Genomic DNA, 18,875 nt, shown 5'->3' on the forward strand with positions numbered 1-18,875 from the left:
GTGATACTGCACTCATCTGGTTTGCACTCCTGGTTGAAAGAAACCATAAAGGTATAGAGACTATCAAAATGCTCTCTCTCATTCATACACACATGAAAAGTAAAAGTGTAATGCAGGACCATGATCACCACCATTGGATGTGGTTTGATCTTTTATTTGGGCCTTTGAATTGTACTTCATAACTTGAATGTGTTGTAATAATGTAGACTAGATACAGCTTTTTTATTAGTTTTGAGTCTTTTGTTTTAAGTGTCCTAGTAATATTAGTTTACCTCGATACTGATGGTTTTAGTAATATATTTCTCTTATTTAATATATTTTAACGTTGTTAAGATTAAATGGGATATCACCCCTAAATTCCAGACCCATTTTTATTCCTTAATTAGAGTAATAGTGCAATAGGAAACTTCCCTTTTCAAGCTTTTGAGTATAGGAGATTCCTGGTCAATTTTTTTTCTCTTTTATACTTTATTTAGGAAAGAATCAACTTGGTTGACAGGTTTTTCGACAGCCATTATGATTAGTTTTTATATAAAATTGTAAGGCTACAATACAGCCACAAATTAGTGACTGGAATTGATTAGTTTTATTTGACGGTGAAGTACTTACCTCTCTTGTTCTCTCTCTCCCTCTTCTCCATCCTCCTTTTCCTTCATCAATCTGGCCCACACCAGCAGATCCCCATGCTATCATAGCCAAACCTGGCCAGAGATGTCATGGTTCCTACCTTTCCTACCCTCTTGTTTGCTATCCGCAAACAACTTCAAGCCATACAAGAGAACTTGCAAAAGGTTGAAGCAAATCTCAAAGAGACTCAACGACAATGCAAAGAATTCAAGAACCAATTGTTGGTCACATCCGATAGTATGGAATCTTCCTTCGACAAACTGATGCAAGTCATTGAGCATGGGTGAAAGAGCAAAAGCCGAGCCACCGAAGATGGAAGACAAAGTGGCCCCAGTTACTAATGAAGAACCACCCGTGGAGGAAAATACATTGGTTGATCTTTTGATTGAACCAGTCAAATTTATGCTTTCACATTGCAACTTCAACTACAAACTCCTTATCGTTGATTTTGAACCGTTGGATCGTGGTCTGTTCGTTAGTTTCATTGGGGCAAGGAGAATGGTTGTTGGTCGTGCATTGAAGATCCTCCCATTTTACAAAACTCGAGGACGTGTTTTTTTAACTGAAAGGGAATAATGCAGGAGAATGATCACCACCATTGGATGTGGTTATATCTTTAATTTTAGGCATTTGATTTGTACTTTACTACTTGGATGTATTGTAATAATGTAGGCTAGATATATAGGTTTTTTTTTTTTTGTTTTTTTTTTTTTTGTCTTTTGTTTGTAAGTGTTATAGTAATAGTTTACCTCGATGGTGATAGGTTTAGGAAGATTTTTCTCTTATTTTATTATTTTTTTAAGTTGTTAAGATAGGATTGGCTAATATCCCTAATTCCAGCCTTTTTTTTCTTCCTTAATTAAAGTTATAGCGCAATAGGAAGTTTCATTTTTCTAGCATGCATATAGGAAAATTCCTTGTCAATTTACGTTTTTTTCTTTTATACTTTTTAGGAATGAATACACTATAGCCTACAAATTAGTGAATGGAATTGATTAGTTTTATTTGATAGTGAGGTTATTGGCTTATTGCCTCTCTTATTCTCTCTCTCCTCTCTTTTCCCACCTCTTTTCTTCTATCGATCTGACCCACCACCAGTACATCCCCATGTGATCTGCATCAATGTGCTAGCAGATGCTTCAACATATCTGTTGGGTGCTAGTGATTGCCAGTCAAACAACAAAATAAAAGTACGACTGTTTCCCACCAAGGGGTGGGAGTGGGGGGGGGGGGGAATGCAGAAATACAGAAAAACAGAATAATACATGTAAACTAATTAATCAGTATATAAGTAATGACAATACCAAGTAGATATGTGATGCCAATGTTACAATAATATAATTACAAACATCAAAATCTGAAATTACGAGAGTCAGAAGATAAAGTGAACCCCATAAGAGAGGTTGCACATGCTAAGCATTATATTTAAAGCATAGTTGGCAAGGCGACAAGGGACAAGGCAGTTGAAGGGTGCCTAAGCGCTTAAGCGACAAGGCGCCCGCTTAGACGTTGCCTAGGCATCCAAGTGTTATTTTTTATTTCCCCTCTTTTCTGACATTATTTAGTATGCTACAATATATACCTTACATCACCAAAAATCAACAAAAGCAGATCAAGTCATCAAAAATCAAGATTAAGTCACATCAAGTCATCAAAAATCAACATTAAACCACATCAAGTCATCAAAAATCGACATAGAACTAGAATACATCAAAACTAAAGAAGTAAGCTATTGGAAGTTTATACAATCAAAACATACATTTGGTTTATACTGTTCTTGGAAATGATCATTGTCCTGGTATCATAGTACTATATCTCGCGATATATCGGTATCTCGGCCTACCGAGATATCCGAATTTGGCGAATTTTGCGAAATATTGCATTTTTCTGCAATATTTGAGTCCATCTCGGTGGGTATTTGGCCATATCTAGGCCCGATACTTCATGGACACCCTTATTTAAGCTAAATAAACACATTTAAGCCTTCATATTGCAAAAAAATGAACTCAAAGTGGTGTTTTGGGTTTGCACCTGATAGATCAGTATATGTTCGGACCCGTTGTATAAAATAGTTAAATACATATTGTTTAAGTACTAAAGGACATAATAAGAAATTTAAACAAAATAATGAAACAAAAATAAAGTCAAATGTAGCCTTTAGTTTAAACTCATAAAGTCATAAGTGCATAAGTCATAACTCATAAACTTCATAATAGTCAATAGTTCAATACTCCATACAAAAAGTATTTCTACAAAATTTACCGAAAAATACTGCTCAATATACAGTATTTCTACGAAATATACCAAAATTTTGGCGATATTTCGCGAAATTTTGTACCATGCCCGATATACCTACTCTCACATTTGGTTTAAACTGTTCTTGGAAATTATGATCTTATCTAAGTAATTAAACCGCTCTCAATTTAGAGAAATGTTTTTGTTCTCTAATAAGTTTGTGGTCAAATGATTTTATTTTTACATGAGACTTTTTGTATTAGGTAGAGCACAAAACCAGCTTTCCAACAAATCCAAGATTGCTTAAATTGGATTTATATAGAAGGAGTTATGTTCCGGTCTTGGTGTGAGTGAATCTGTTTAAAATTGCCCCTGGATGAAATAAAATTTTAGACATCAAAACAAAAGATTATTTTACCGCTCTTTTGGTTTTTAGTGATGCTTTGGTATAATAAGATTTATAGAATTTTTAGATTTGAGAAAAACCCAGCATTTGAAAGTTGAAAATTTCAACTACCGCCGAAAATACAGTTATTGTTCTTGAACTGGGGGGTTGAGTTTTTATCCTTTTGGAATTTTATTTTTTAACAATTTTATTAAATTCAAATAGGGGGTATTTGCTTCTGAATAATATCTTAAGTAAATGAACAAATAAAAACATTTACTCAAATGATATTTGGCATAAATAAGTGTCAAACCTGGTTCGATACCAATAAAACCAGCACCTTGCAATAATGAGATGCATGAATGCCAAGGCGGAGCCTAGTCGACGCCTTGACAACTATGATTTATAGAATGGGAGAGGGATATGCACACCGCCCGTGTGCGGTAAGCTAACGGCGACACCAATGGGAGCACAGGATGGGGAATCATACAAGAGGGGGCAGAGAGGTCATTTCAAAGGGGGAGAGAGAGAGAGAGAGAGAGAGAGTGGGCGCTAGCTTAAGGTACACCGGCGGTGTGCCCCAGCTATTTTCCCTAAAGAAGTTGGAAAAGAATTCATTTTATCAAGTAATAAGCATCACATGAGTTGATGAGTAGGATAGTGATCTTATCATACACCTCCTTAAACAAATATCTTGGGAAGTGGGGGAAACCTCAACTGCCAGACCTAACATGCCCATGAAGCCTAACACAGACAGATTTAGGATATCTTAATAACTCAGCAACCAAGGCTCAAATAGGGCTCAAACTCTGGTCAAACTACCCTTAGGAACAGAACAACCAGACCCCAAAATGTAGCTGATATCCACGTCCACCACTGTTCAAGGGGTGCAGTTGGCATGGAAATGGCCATGGCCAGAACAGAGTAGGGGTTCTGGTTGCATATGAAACAGAAGCTAATGACGGGGACAAATGGCAGAAAACAGTACGGATGACAGAAATTAATAGAAGTTAGGGGTGAAACTGAGAAGAATTGAGGGAGTTTTAAACAAAAATTGAAAATTGAAAGTTAACTCAAAAACAGGGGATCGCAGGAAGCTAAGAGAAGTGTGCCGATCTGAACTTTCTGTGCAGACATGAAAGAGAAAAGGATTATCCAAGTCCAATTAAAAGAACAGCAAGCAGGAGCTCCGCTCTACCAGGCCGTGACCCTAGAATTTCCACACACAAAACACCAAACAATACTGCTATCCTGCAACTCCACATTACATAACTGATATGAATGCTTATTTTATTGATAGACTAAACTACTTCCTAACTGATGGGGTATTCTAATCACCTAGGATTAGGTAGAAAACCTCATGTAACTCCAGAGTCGCAGGGAGTATATGAACCAAAAGCAGCAACTGAGAATCAATTAAACAAAGAAAAATACAAGTCTGATGTGGCCAGAATTCTGGTCAAGTGGCCTAGGAGAAGTGATGAATGTTTCAGCAAAATTTGGTGTCCATCCAACAGTCAGATTTGAGTATATCAAGAGATTACCAAATTAGTAACTTGCAAAAAACTGGATTTTAGAATTAGTAACCACAGGGAAAACAATAACTAATGTGTAGAATAACAATTGAAATCAAAATAGAAACTTCACAAAATAGTAACTACTCAGATTTAGCAGTTACTAAAAATAGAAATCAGGTTCAGAAAACAGAAACTGATGGAAAATAGAAATAGAGGCAAAACAAAAAGTAACCAGATATAGAAAGCAGTGCAGGACACAATTAGAAACTGATAAAATAGTAACCAGCAGTACAACTCAGCAGAACTAGTAGCCTCAGGTTACGACAAGATGCATAGACAGGTTAGCCAAAAAAATAAAAGAGCATCCTAGTGCACAAGGCTCCCGCTACTGCAGGGTCTGGGAGGGCAAATGTATGCAGCCTTATCCCCTGCTTCGCAGGAGAGGCTGTTTCCAAGTTTTGAACCTGCAACCAACAGGTTGCAATATCGCATAGACAGGTTAGCAAGTAATTGCTAAAATCTATGGCCTGATTCTGGAAGTGAAATAGAGTAGAAGAGTTAGCAACCAAATATCAGAATATGCAACTGATAGAAGACAGAACTGAGAAGTAATTATCTGTATAGTTGAAGCCTCAACAGGACAGAACAGCCCTAGTATGCACAGGGATCAAAGTACGCAAAACTGACCTGAGAAGATGGAACTAATAGAAAAGAGAATGAAGAAGAAAAAGGGAAGAAAGAAGGAACGATATGTTAGGTCTCTCACCAACTCCAACCTTGACATCCCACCAAGGTTTCCCTACTGCATCCCACAGGAGAGCAGTTTTGAATCCCACAAAACCATGCTCCCTCTGTCACAGAACTCACAAGCTCAAGGCTAAATTATTTCTCAAATCAACGGTAGTGGGTATAATACCCTATTCTTTATTTATAACTTTATTGAAATAAGCAAAAATAGGAAACCCCTATGTATGGTAGGGAGAATCACTTACAACTTAAGTCTCTCTTCAAAATTGAAGCTATTCTAAAGCATTACAAAATAGAAACTAACTACTTAATCCCTTATAAGACTTAAATCCCTAATATTTGTGCTTATAAAATTGGTTCCTTACAATAGTAAACCCAAACATATAAAGCCCATAGCCCATTCAACCTATTGGGCACTCAAATTAAGCGCATTAACCAATTCTTGGTCCAGTTTGATGACCTGTTTTACTGCTGGCCTTCTTGTTCTTTTGAACTACATCACTAACCTTCTATTTTTGAGCATAGACTAAATTCTACACTTTCCTTTCCTCAACTCTAAGACTTGGACAAAAAAATAGAAACTCCTACAAAGTACAAACTACTTGGACTGACATTAAATACTAACTTCCGACTTCTGGAGATTTAACCAAATAGAAACTAGGACTAAAATCTTGTACAGGACTGACTAGTAACTACCCATAATGTGGGCTTATAGAACTATAGAAACCCCAAGAATAGTTAGACAATGACCCATATAACCCGTCATAGTACAAAAACTCGTTATCTTTTGGTCGAGATCTCGAGAATTTCGAGTATCTCGACCTGCTCGAAACGAAATGCAAGTTTGATACCAAAAAATGCAATATTTTGACCGATATTTCGGTCATTTCAAGATATTTCGAGGTTTTGTAACATCTCGCCGAAATATCGGCAAGATGTTACAAAGTCACATTATAAATATACCATGTCTCGTGACAAGACTGCATTTTTTCGAGTTTTTGGTCCTTTTGCTTCATTTTTCACTCATTTTTGCTGATTTTTGGTTTGTTCTTTGAATCTTCACCACATCTACACCGGAAGCACTTGGAGAACACAGGATTGAATACGGGTCTGCTCATGGGTAGGGCCCTGCCCCCAACCCCCCCGGCCCACTTAGCAACGAGTGGTACTACTAGAGTTGGGGAAGAGAGACCAGTACTTCCCTTGCTAATAATTCCAACAATGGTTACCTTCAGCATGTTGATGATGCAATTTACATGGCAACTGTGGATAACTACACTCATTTCTTCTCCCAGACTATGACGTGGTATTCATATGTCCTACAATCGGAGAACAATGCATGCCGGCTCCATCGGACTATGAGTGGGGTCGATCCTGGATGGCGGAGTAATTATTATTAGAATATTTGTAGACATTTGAGTCGCTTGATGACTACTTGACTTGTATTGGGAATTTGGGATATTGACATCATCTTGTTAGTGACTCATTGTACTTAATTTTAGGACTTAAGTTATGAGTCATTGATTTTATGTTTCCAAGTGAATTTACTTGTTCAAATTGCTTATTAATTATTAATTTATTCCTCTAGTACTTAAAGTCTTAAACAATGTGTATGAGTAATCAACTTAGTAATACATTAGGATTCGACCGTATACTGCCAATCAATGGTGCAAATCCAAAACACCACTTTGGGTGACTATTTTTGCAATTTGAACATTTTCATGTGTTTATATAGCCTAAAATAAGTTTCGATGAAGTTTCAGGTCTTAACTTAGCCTAAAACCCACCAAAATGACCTACTGAAACCATGCAGAAAAATACAACATTTCGAAATTTCGGAGACCGAAATACCGAAACGAAACGAGTTTTTAAACCTTGTAACCCATTGGGGAAATAGAATTGAGTCTAATTAAGCCCAATCGAGCTGATTTGCAGCCTTTGCCTGCATCACACACCCTAGTGGTACACCATTATATGGTACATAACTTTAGGAGGGACAATTGTCCCTCCCCACCACCAAAAAAAAAACACATTACAGAGTTAATAATTCAAAAACCAAAAGGTCATAGATAATAAAAATAATCTAATAAGAATAAAACCAGTTCCATATCAGAAACATTTAGAAACAAAAAAAAAAAGTACAAACTATAAAGTGAAAATCCTACCTACAAAATTTCACAACATTTATCAATTAGCACTGCCTAATTTGACACGGGCATAATTAATTAAGTTTATACAAATAGAAAAGACCCTTCTCCAAAGGCATTGATTGTATAATTCCCATTTACCCCAAAAAAAAATATTTGTATAGTTCTTACTTTACCTGGAATGCTAACTTGTAGACCTAACTTAAAACACCAATAAAAGGAAAGGGATGAGATAATAGTGGCAATTCATCCATCCCGCATGTACAGTACAGATTATATTTAACTTAAAGTTTCAGATTCTAATGTACAACCCAACCAAACACCTGCCATAATCTGCAATAACGAAGGAGGGTAGGGAGACATACAAAGAACAAATTGCATGAGAAGAAAATTCAGATCCTCAATATAATGAAATATTAAATACAATACGCAGTGTCTTCTACTGCACGGGTCGGAAGGTTGTTATAATACTAACCAGCTGAGTCCTGATTTCTTCCTGTAAACTTTCCATATCAGATTTTAGTTGGTTGACAACTGCTCCCTAATTTAAAATAAAAAAAAAAACAAAACAAAATAAAAGTATTTAGAAAAGACCAATCAAATTAAACGCACATATCATTATTCAAATCAAGATTTCTGCATCCATGAGATGCACCATAGCCAAATTAATTTAGGAGAGGAAGAAAGCAGATCTAAGGAGGATATGGGTTCATTAAATAGGCAAGATATAAAGAGTAAAAAACAATTTAAGAAGAAGAATACAAGGTATAATGCTCCAAATCATGTTGAAGACAAGTCATGAACCTCAACAACTAACCATCAAAATAAATAAATCAGAAAAGGAGACCAGACAGGCACCATCTTCTGTCACTTTCATTTCTGCAGTTGACTGTACCTGGTAACCCATTAATTTTACCACTCTCTTATACCAAGCCCAAACGCTTCCTTGCAGCCAATCCAATCCCAGATAACTAATGCAAGGTCACTCAGATGGAAAAATCATCATTGTCTGAGATCATCATTCTTCCTCAGCAGTTAGAAGACATGGTGGGGGAAGATTCTTTCCATCCTCATCAAGAAGTTCTGTGGACTATGTGGAGACACTTGCAATTAGCTAATCAAACTACATCAGGGAGGCTAATCTCTAAGCCACCAGGATGAAAATCTTGCTTCAGTTGATGCCCTGGTCAGCCGACACGTCTAGCTTCAGTAGATGCCATGGTAAGCGGTAAGCCAAAAGGCCCAGCACCTTATGGGAAGCTCTGACAGAAACTGGTTAAACTACAGTGGAGTCATCTTATAGGATCAGTTTTCCTTTCTATTGCTCTTTTAGTTTTCTTTCTCATCTAGCTTCAACTACTCTTCAGGTAAACCAGCATTTGGTTATGGTCCTCTCTGCCAGCATGAACAGGACCATAGTGAAAGGGTATTCAGTGAAGGAAGATGGTTACTGGATGGGTGCAGTGTCAATTGGATTGGTCTTGGAGGCTCCCCCATCTTGTTAAGCATATATGACACATAGCCTTAGCATGTGAACACTTCATTCCAATGGAGGCATAGGTCAGCAAATGACATAGGTGGTGCAACCAAATCTATGTAGCGGACAGCCGGCGATTCCATTCCTCTGTGAGGATGTCTCGTTGGTGTATTTACGTCTTATAAATTTTGTTCTCCTTCTGTTGCATTGGAGCTTTCGGCTCCCTGCTTTGTAAACTATTTTTCTCTGCCAAAAAAACTTCATTTTCATCAAAAGAAGAGGGAGGGGGGGAGGGAACTTTAGTCGATGCAATAGTAACTCCTCCATCTGAGATCAACTTTATGAATTTGAGGCAGTTACAGGTCTAAGAGTTAATTTACAGAAAAGAACTTTAATTGGAATTGGTTTATAGACCAGGATCTCATAAAGGCAGAGGCATTCTATTTATTAAAAAGGACATACCCAGTTCATGAGGCTCCTGCCACAGCACGGTTTGTGGAGGGTCATAATGTACACAACCTTACCCCCGCTTCGTGGAGAGGCTGTTTCCTGACTCGAACCCGCGACCACTAAGTCGCAATGGAGCAACCTTACCATTGCGCCGAGGGCCGCCCTCTAGGGGCATTCTATTTATTATGTTGATAAAATCCATTTTGTACATCTTGGAGTACCTCTTGGTGCACATCCATCCGGAGCCCAATTATTGAAATAATGGAAAGAAGATTGACTGTTTGGTTACAAAGCAAATTGAGTAGCACTTCAATTTATTTAATGTCTATTTTTCAGGTTTCAGCAGCAGTTCTAAAAGGATGGAAAAGATCACCAGAATTTTTCTTTGGAATGGAATAGATGCAAAACATAGAAGAACAAAATTCCCACAGGAGAAGTAGAAATATGTTTGTAAGCCTAAAGATTTGGAGGACTTGGTATTAGATCTGTTAATCCTATGAAATCTTTTAGCCAAATGGTTAAGGAGTTGGTATAGAGGAACAGTCTCATTGCGAATCTTGGCTGCAAGTAATTATAGCACCCAACTTCTCGTCTGGGATTAAAGGTTAAATCTTTTCATGTAATCTCCATATGGACGACCATTGTAACGAATTCGGATAATTTCATTTCATATTAGATACAAGCGGGAGATGAATTGTCAACAGCTGTGGCTACTCAGAAATCTACCTGCTGGTTATAGCTTTCTGTGAGAGATGAATTTTCAGTGGCCAATGACTCTGCTAAAGTTCGTGAAGCATCAAGCGTTCGCTGCAAAGAGAACTTTTCTTGTGTCAAATCTTCAATATGCTGCAAGAAAAGAGAAATGACATAAGAAACATTACATGGAAAGAAATTTGTTACCCTCCAATCTGTGGTGAAAAAAAAGGTTAATTAAAGATAGATTCTTGCAGTGATATGAGTATGTAGTTATGTTCAACAGATGTAACAGAACATTTTATTTTCTTGGGAAAGTGAACATAACAGAACGTTTTATTTTCTTGGGAAAATATCGTCTCAACTCTCGACTCTCAAGTCATGCTTGCCGCAGGCATAAAAAAGCAGAACTGACATGACATAGAAACCGTTAAAGCAAGCAGAATTGATATGACGTAGAAATTGCAGACTTTTTGCATAAAAAGGGAACAAAGTGGTATATATATATACCATTTTCCTAATATTCAAAGAGGCAGGAAAGCCACATATCATCCATGTAAATCACAACCTACTCTATCATATGAGAGTGGCATAAGAATTGGTTAAGAAAGCATTATCTGGTAGGATTCTTTACACAACTCGAGTATCAAGAAGATGGACATAACAGGCACTGTGTTCAACAATTCCAAAACTTAACTAGGATTCTAACAATGAGGTATATTCTAACAAATTATATATAGAATATAAGGTTAACAAGGAGGGAGAAGGAAGATTTGGACCTGCTCTAAAGCTGTGAAGTCTTCATTGTGCTTCAATGAAGGGAACTCAAGCTTCTTCATAATGCTATTTTCCTCCGCATTCTGCCTTATTGATTCCCCCTCGTTACTGATAGGAAATAGATAATTCATTGCATGTACTTCACATCCCCCATTGAAATTTTGAGTTCCTGACTTAGCAATAGGTCCCAAGGTTTCAGATCCTGTAAATTGCTGGTGAGAAGTAAATGATGGCAGACCATCCACACTGTGAACTTTCGAACTTTTAGACATAACTGGCACAGCTTTTCCTGATTCAGGGATTGGAAAGTGAGAAACAGAAGAGACTCGGGGCACATTAAGAGAGTCAAGGAAAGATGGACGAGAGCGCCAACTGCCAGCTTCAGGTAAGGCTGAATAAAGTGAAACATGATTGGAAGAACTTCTGGTATCTAAACGATAATCTGTAGAAAGAGACTCTGATTGCCACAGTGCATTGTCCACACGATGACCATTAAAGTTGCCAGCTTCAGGTAAGGCTGAATAAGGTGAAACATGATTGGAAGAACTTCTGGTATCTAAACCATAATTTGTAGAAAGAGACTCTGATTGCCACGGGGCATTGTCCCCACGATGACCATTAAAGCTGCTAACCATTGCCTCTCCCATTCTTAAATTCAAAGGATTGTTAAAATCCACATTATCATTCATGGATTGTTTAACTTCAGCAGCCGACTCTATTGAGTTGATCGTTGAATGTATGGAATCTAAAATGCAACCCCAAAGCAGAGAGTAAATTTTTTATATTTTTTCATACATTGATAAAGAAAATAGAAAGAAAACAAAAAACAAAAAACAAATATGCAGGGTGCAGAAAATTAGAACATGAGTCAAATGCTTAATCAAAACTCCATGATACACAACCTGGGAAGTCAATTAAGAGTTCCTACAAATTTCCACCGCCTAATTTGCTGGCAAAACCCACAATGTCACTTTTTGCAGGAACTCTAACTGACTTCCCAGGTTGTGTTATACTGGAATCTTTTATTATAAATTCCATTGAGAATGTTTCATTTTCTTTTGTCTGAGCTTCACCTATGGAATAATAACTAGATTGATGAGTGTTCCTATTGATATCTTGGTTATCATTTCCCTGATGAAGAGCACCAGATGGCTCCATAGTAAATCCATAGGCTAGTCCTCCTTGATTTCCAGAATAAGCATCCAGCTCACTCTTCTCTTCCTTGTGCTGATCATAATAACCATATATTGATCCAGGAAGACCTGAACCATCATAGTGTTTAGTACCCTGATCTTTTCCAGGCTCCTGAATTCTATGAGCAGAAAATGCATCATAATTATTGGCTGAAACAGAAGGCTCATCATGTGTCCCATTAGATGAACCAAGATCAGCTTGGGTATCACTTGCTGTGATGAACCCAGACAGTTCAGTGCCAAAAACACTATCTCTTTCGGATGTGACAGCACCATCTGAATCTATAAGTCTTAGACGTTCACTTTCTAGTGGCTGTTTATCATTTTGACCAAGATCATTCGATTGTTGTTGCCCAGTAGGTGCAGGCTTCTTAGCACGCCCTTCTGCCTTTTTCTTGCGAAACTCCTCCAGCTGCAAAGTTTAACCAGACAAAGTTTAAGAAACAAATAACTTCCAGCTAATGCCAAGCAGGAGAAAATCAGAATTGGAACCACCCAAAACCATGACTTGTAATGTACATCAACTCAAGCAAGAGGTTGAGCCAAGACCCAACCAATGTGAAACAGAGGTATACAAAACTTCTTCATTCTCATCAATAATAGAGTTTTAAAACAAAAAAATAAAGGAAATGCATGCCTTATAGTTCATCATATCTTCTCTCTTTTTCAAGGTGTTAAGTATCAGTATCAGGTATCGTATCCAGAGGGTTATGAAAAGAAAAAAAACGTATCGTATAGTATCAGAGAGACATAAGATACACATGGAATACTTAGCATACGTATAGATATCCATGGGATACACGCAAAATGTTTTTTAAAACATAATACACCTTAAATAAACAGTAATTAGGTCCAACCATAGAACATTAGGTGGTCGGACGGTCGGACCCAATATCCACCATAGTTGTCAAGGTGCCTAGGCGAACCAAGGCGACCAAGGGGGTAAAAAACCAAGACGACACCAGAAATCAAGACGAGAGAAAGCCGACGTCTTGACAACTATGATATCCACCACGTGGCAGATGAATTAGAACCCATATTATGTTTTTATTTTGTTTATTTTTTTGTTGTACCAAACTGATGCATTTTCTGACTATTTGATTGGAGTGTGTACAGAGCTTATGTACATTGTCATGCACAGGGTCATTCATGTTGGGCGTACCCAGTGCACAAGATTCCCGCCACTGCAGGGTCTGGGGGGTTCATAATGTACGCAGCTTACCCCTGCTTTCATGGAGAGGCTGTTTCTAGGGGATCATCCATATTGACAAGGAAAAAAAAACAAGAGAGAAAAAGAACATTATATAAAGACAAAAATTCAACCCCATCCTCCTCTGCTTTTGTTTTGCCTTTGGCCAAGTGGTACACAATCCACCACCATTCTCCCCTGCCCCTTACTCCTCTGGTTGCGGCAGCTGTGGCCTTTCGCTGCTCCGGCAGCGAGGGCCTCTTCTCCCCTGCCCTTTCCTCCTCTGCCTTCTTCTTCTTCTCCTCCTCCTTTCTTCATTCTTCTTCTTCCTCCGCCTCTATTCACGGGAATGGGTCAGTTCAGTCCATGGATTGAAGTCTCATTGAGATCTCGTGAGATCTCGGTTTTTATCTCTTTTTTTTTTTGTGTTACCGAGTCGTAACCACAGGCGAGTTGGAAATCAACAAGGTTTCGGTCGAAATGTCAGCATCTCACTGAGATTTTGATGACTGAAATCTGGTATCAGTCGAAACTATTAACATCCACTTGATATAAAAGCCTCAATTCGACAAGTCTCGTCTGTCTCAGTGGGTTTTCGACTGTGAATGCACAACCCCCCCCCCCCCCCATGCTAATTTTTTGGCCAAATCTAACACAACCAAGCTTGGAACAACTGGATTTTTTAAAAACTAGGGTTTTACTTGAATTTGGATTTTAAAAAATCAAGGGTTTTAATTGAATTATAGAAGTTTCATTTCTATTGCTTATTTAAGCTGTTTTACTTGAATTATGTGTTCTAATACTAAAGATTGTGTGGAACTGGTCATATCAGTACATAGTTATCAAGGCGTCGCCTAGGCGTCTAGGCTCCTTGGGCGCCTTGCCGCCTTGATGGTGCCGCCTTGAATTTGGAACCTTTAAACAGCCATGGTCGCCTTGCTAACTATGTATCAGTATATATACACAGTGTACACTAACAACCGACGGTCCTAAGTCAAACTACCATTTTGGGTGCGATTTTTTAAAAAACTAGGGTTCCACCATGTTTATAGGGCCTAAAATAGGCTGTCCTGCAAGTTTCATGACCTAATTATGTCACATGGCCACCGAAACCAAAGGCCGAAATTTGATATTGCACCAATTCGGCCAAGATCTCACAGAGTTATCAAGACAACTCGATTTTTTGACTGACCGAAACCAGCCAAGATACCAAGACCTCAAACCTTGGTTCAGTCCAGTTTCAGTTTTGCGGGGACGTATCGAGAGTATTAACTATCAACCACGTATTGACCGTATCAGGTCGTATATGGTCGACACATCACTGATACAATTTTTTTCTGTATCTCATATCTATACCGTATTGTATCGAGGCCTTCCGATACCATACTTTAAACCCTGCTTTCTTTGATATATCTAAAATCTTTTCAACTATTTTTAGCGAGAAAATTACATACACAAATACCACAGTTCCACCAGATAGATATGGGACAACACCACCACAATTTGGGTAAAAAATATATGTGCTATTAATGCAACCCCGTGTTTCAAAACCCTAATTTGGGTCACTACGGGCCCACCCAAAATACAAGAATCCAAGTATAAGAATGTAATAGTAATTCTGAAATGTTCAGAATCCTTTAGGAAGGAGCAAACAGACCCAGGTGCAGTATGGTAATTAATTTCAAAAGGAAAGGTCAATCTTGAGATTTCAGAGTGGCTGGTACTAACTTCAAGCAATTTATGAAAGGAAGGGAAACTTTGTTAACAACATCAATTAAGGCCTTAAGGGTCTTATATGTAAATAAAAAAAAATCGTATCGCCTTCAACATTAGAACATCACAATAGAACCAGAACAGGGGTTGATTCAGATTGAAAAAAATCAGTCAATACAAACCCAATCAACTTGAGGTATTAGGATTGATAGCTAATCTAAAGCTCTCTAAAGCCCAACCAATGATCAATCGAATCAGAAATCTGGAAATCAAAATACACTACCTGGAACTGAATCTGGCAGTAAGAATTAAATCAGCATCGGTTGCAGGTTTGTTTCTTGCAGCAGGGGTGGTATTAGGGCCTGAGAATCTAAGGTTTAGATCGCCCTAGAGCAGCAATACTTACCATGGATTTGAGGCCGAAAGGAGATGGTCTGAGAGAGATTGAGCTCTCTCTAGTTGAACCAGTGGTAGCGTTAGAAAAGGTAAGAAGGAAGAGAAGATGCAAGGAGGAAGAGGAATAAGAACTGAAAAAAATAGAAGGAAGAGAGATTAAGGAATCACACCTGACTTGTGAGAGGGATCAGAGGAAGGTGGAAGCAGCTGACTTGTGAGAGGGATCAGAGGAAGGGGGAAGCAGCTGCCAACAAACTCCAGAGAGTACCACACATGAACAACTCAAACCCATGAGAAAATTTCTCAATTTCAATACTCGACTCTGAAAGTATTGATTACAACTGTAAGTGTAATAATAAACTCTACTAAAATGATATTGACTCCAACTAGAAACTTGAAAGTTGAAACAACTCAGACTAGGGAAGTCAAATCTCCTATGTATCTACTTCCCTAAAACAAAATAAAAATGCAAATTACATTTATAACCATAAGAAACAAATAAACTCCTTACCAATCCTTGTTAGACCAAACGCCTGGCTTGGTTCTGGTTCATCTTGGTCTGGGTTTCCAAATTGGGTCATGTCGGTCTAGACACAATAATGCTACTGCATCAGCTATATTTTTACCATCTGTATAAATTTCAGTAGAATTGGATCCTGATGACGTTCGCCAAGGTTGGTGATCTTGATGCAGGTTCATCATCGAAATGGGCTGATTTCTTTAGAAATAAGCCTAGGGTTGATGCAGCACCAAGTGGCCACACCCGAAGGAAGAAGAAACAGTCCTGAAATTAGGGCTTAGGTTGGGAGCCATAGAGTAGGTTTGCACTTTTATTATTTTCTATTCTTAGTTTATTTTTCTGATTTTTAACTGAATCAGTTCAAATTGGTTACATTCAATTGGTTCAATTTAAGTGATTTAGTTAGGTATCTTTTAATTTAAGTTAGTAGGGACAATTAGGTCTTTTACTTTCAGTTTTTAAGTTATTTTAAGTTTAGCTACACCCTTCCACGATTTATGAAGGAAGTGTTTAACTTGTAATAAGTTTTGGCCTATGGACTTATTATAAAAGATTAAATCGTGGAAGGCTCCCCCACAGTTTATGAATTAAAAAAATCGTGGTTTGCTTGTTGGCTGCCATTGTTGTTGCTCATTTGCTCCTTGTGAGTGTACATCCTCGTGGTTCTATCAAGGTGGAAAGGGATTGGTGGAATCCGATCGACTCCTTACGCCGTGACAGCTGGAAGGATCCTCTACAGCTGGAAGGTGGTTCTATCCTTCTATCACAGAGCTGCTGCCTCCATTGAAGACTTGCTACAACTTCAAGTTTCTTCTTCTATCCCTCCAATCCCAACCCCCATCGATCCCCTTTGTTTTATTTTATTTTTCTCACATCTGTCCTATATTAATTCTCAGTTATCCTTCAATAAAAGCCATCTCAGACCCTCCCATTAAATCCCCCCATCGATCCATCATCATTCAGCCATTAAACCTGCAACTCCATATCATTGTTTGGGCAACACTCCAACCCCTTATCTCCCATCTCCCAATCTGACCATCAGCCTGCTGCCATATTTGGACCATCAGTTCCTCTCATTAGGACCCCCACTCGATCCCTATTAGAGCCCCATCAGACCATAGAATCAAAAACCCCAGCCCTCTCAACAAACCTGCAAATTTCCCTCTTCTCCATTAAAGCTCCACAAACCCTAAAATCCCCACAGCCTCATCTAACCATCAGAATCAGCCCAAACTCTGGTCGAACCTCCCTCCCATTGTCCCCTATACTCGATCCAAAACCCTGCCTCAAACTTCCCTCTTAAACCCTAGTTTTGACTATTTTCCTATTTCCCAAAACCCGAAACCCTAACCCTAATTTCTGAAATTTCAAATCCTTATCTAAACCTAATCAAACCTAGCTTATTAAACTCTCTAAAACCTGCCTAGTTTTATCATATAAACTACACTCTCATTACCCTACCCTAACCCTAGAATTTGACCTAATATTCTAATTCTGCCCATTCGAACCAGCAGCCCCCTTTTGATCCTGTTGCTTGGCCTCTAGTAGGATCCTCTCCTATCCAAAGCTACATTAAGGGTTGGGCTATATATATATATAGGGCCTTTGATCCCATGGGTTCTCTATGTAATAGGCCACTTTAATGGGCCTAAAATAGGGGTACATAGGTTGCATACGGCATTAGCCCAATACTTAATTATTTTCTGCCTAAGTCTTTTATTTTAAGTTGTTAGGGACAATTAAGTCTTTTTATTGTTTTAAGTTATTTTAATTAGCTTTAGTCATACCCTTCCACAATTTATGAAGGAGGGATTTGGTTTGTATTAGGATTCGGCAATTGGCCTTCTATTATAAAATTAAATTTCATGGGAGGCTCCCCCACAGTTTATGAATTAAAAAAAATAGGATTTTGTGCTGCCACCATTGTTGCTGCTGCTGCTCATTGGAGTATTGCATCCTTGTGGTTCTATCAAGGTGGAAAGGGTAGCTGGATCTCCTACGACTCCTTGCGCCGTGACGGCCGGAAGGATCCTTCAGATTGAAGGTGGTTCTATCCTTCTCTGCTGTCCAAGCTTGCTGCCAGTGGATTCTACTGTAAGTTTGAGACACAATTCTGTTCCTAACCCTCTACTTCTCCCCCCAATCGATTCCCCTTTGTTTTTGTTTGAATTTCATAAACCCTAATCACCCTTAACCCTGTCCAGCATTAACCCCTCATCAGAATCTCATCAGATTTGGACCACAGTTTCCCCTTAGCATCCCCTCCACTCGATCCCAGGCTGCTACCCAAAATTGTCATTCAAACCCTAATTCCCTCTTCTCCATTAAAGCTCCACAAACCCTAAAATTTCCACAGCCTAACCTAACCATCAAAACCAGCCCAAAATTGGTTCGAACCTCCCTTCCACTGTCCCCTACACTCAATCCAAAGTGCATCCCAAAATTCCCACCCTAAACCCTAGTTTCACCTACTTTCCTATTTCCAAAACCCGAAACCCTAACCCTAAATTTTCTGGAATTCTAATTTTCATTTAAACCTACTTCAATATCATCCTAAACACCTGCCCAGCTTTACTGTTTATCACATTCTCATATCCCCTTCATCTTAACCCTAGAATTTGACCTAAAACTCCTTTTCTGCTCTATTGGAACTGCAGAACCTGCAGCCCCTTTGGTCCTTTGTCATTGGATCCTGGATAATTGGCCTCTAGTAGGACCTTTACCTATCTAGAGCTACATTAGAACTTTTTAAGTTTACAAGTTGACACACAGTAGACAATTGGTAAGACATGGAGCATGCCCATTTAGG

General features: G+C 38.4%; 1 protein-coding gene across 1 annotated transcript in view; it reads right to left on the minus strand.

Annotated features, from left to right (window-relative positions):
• The window catches only part of LOC122669162 (protein BLISTER-like), a 47,541-nt gene that overhangs the window by 20,616 nt on the left and 8,050 nt on the right, over window positions 1-18,875 (minus strand). Inside the window, exons 2-5 of the mRNA XM_043865845.1 lie at window positions 12,129-12,660; window positions 11,058-11,800; window positions 10,312-10,431; window positions 8,134-8,199 (exon numbers count right to left, since the gene is read on the minus strand). Coding sequence (XP_043721780.1) covers window positions 8,134-8,199; window positions 10,312-10,431; window positions 11,058-11,800; window positions 12,129-12,660 — 1,461 coding nt within the window. The remainder of the gene's footprint in view (window positions 1-8,133; window positions 8,200-10,311; window positions 10,432-11,057; window positions 11,801-12,128; window positions 12,661-18,875) is intronic.

Source organism: Telopea speciosissima, chromosome 7, assembly GCF_018873765.1.
Source record: "Telopea speciosissima isolate NSW1024214 ecotype Mountain lineage chromosome 7, Tspe_v1, whole genome shotgun sequence".
Taxonomy (NCBI): Eukaryota; Viridiplantae; Streptophyta; class Magnoliopsida; order Proteales; family Proteaceae; genus Telopea; species Telopea speciosissima.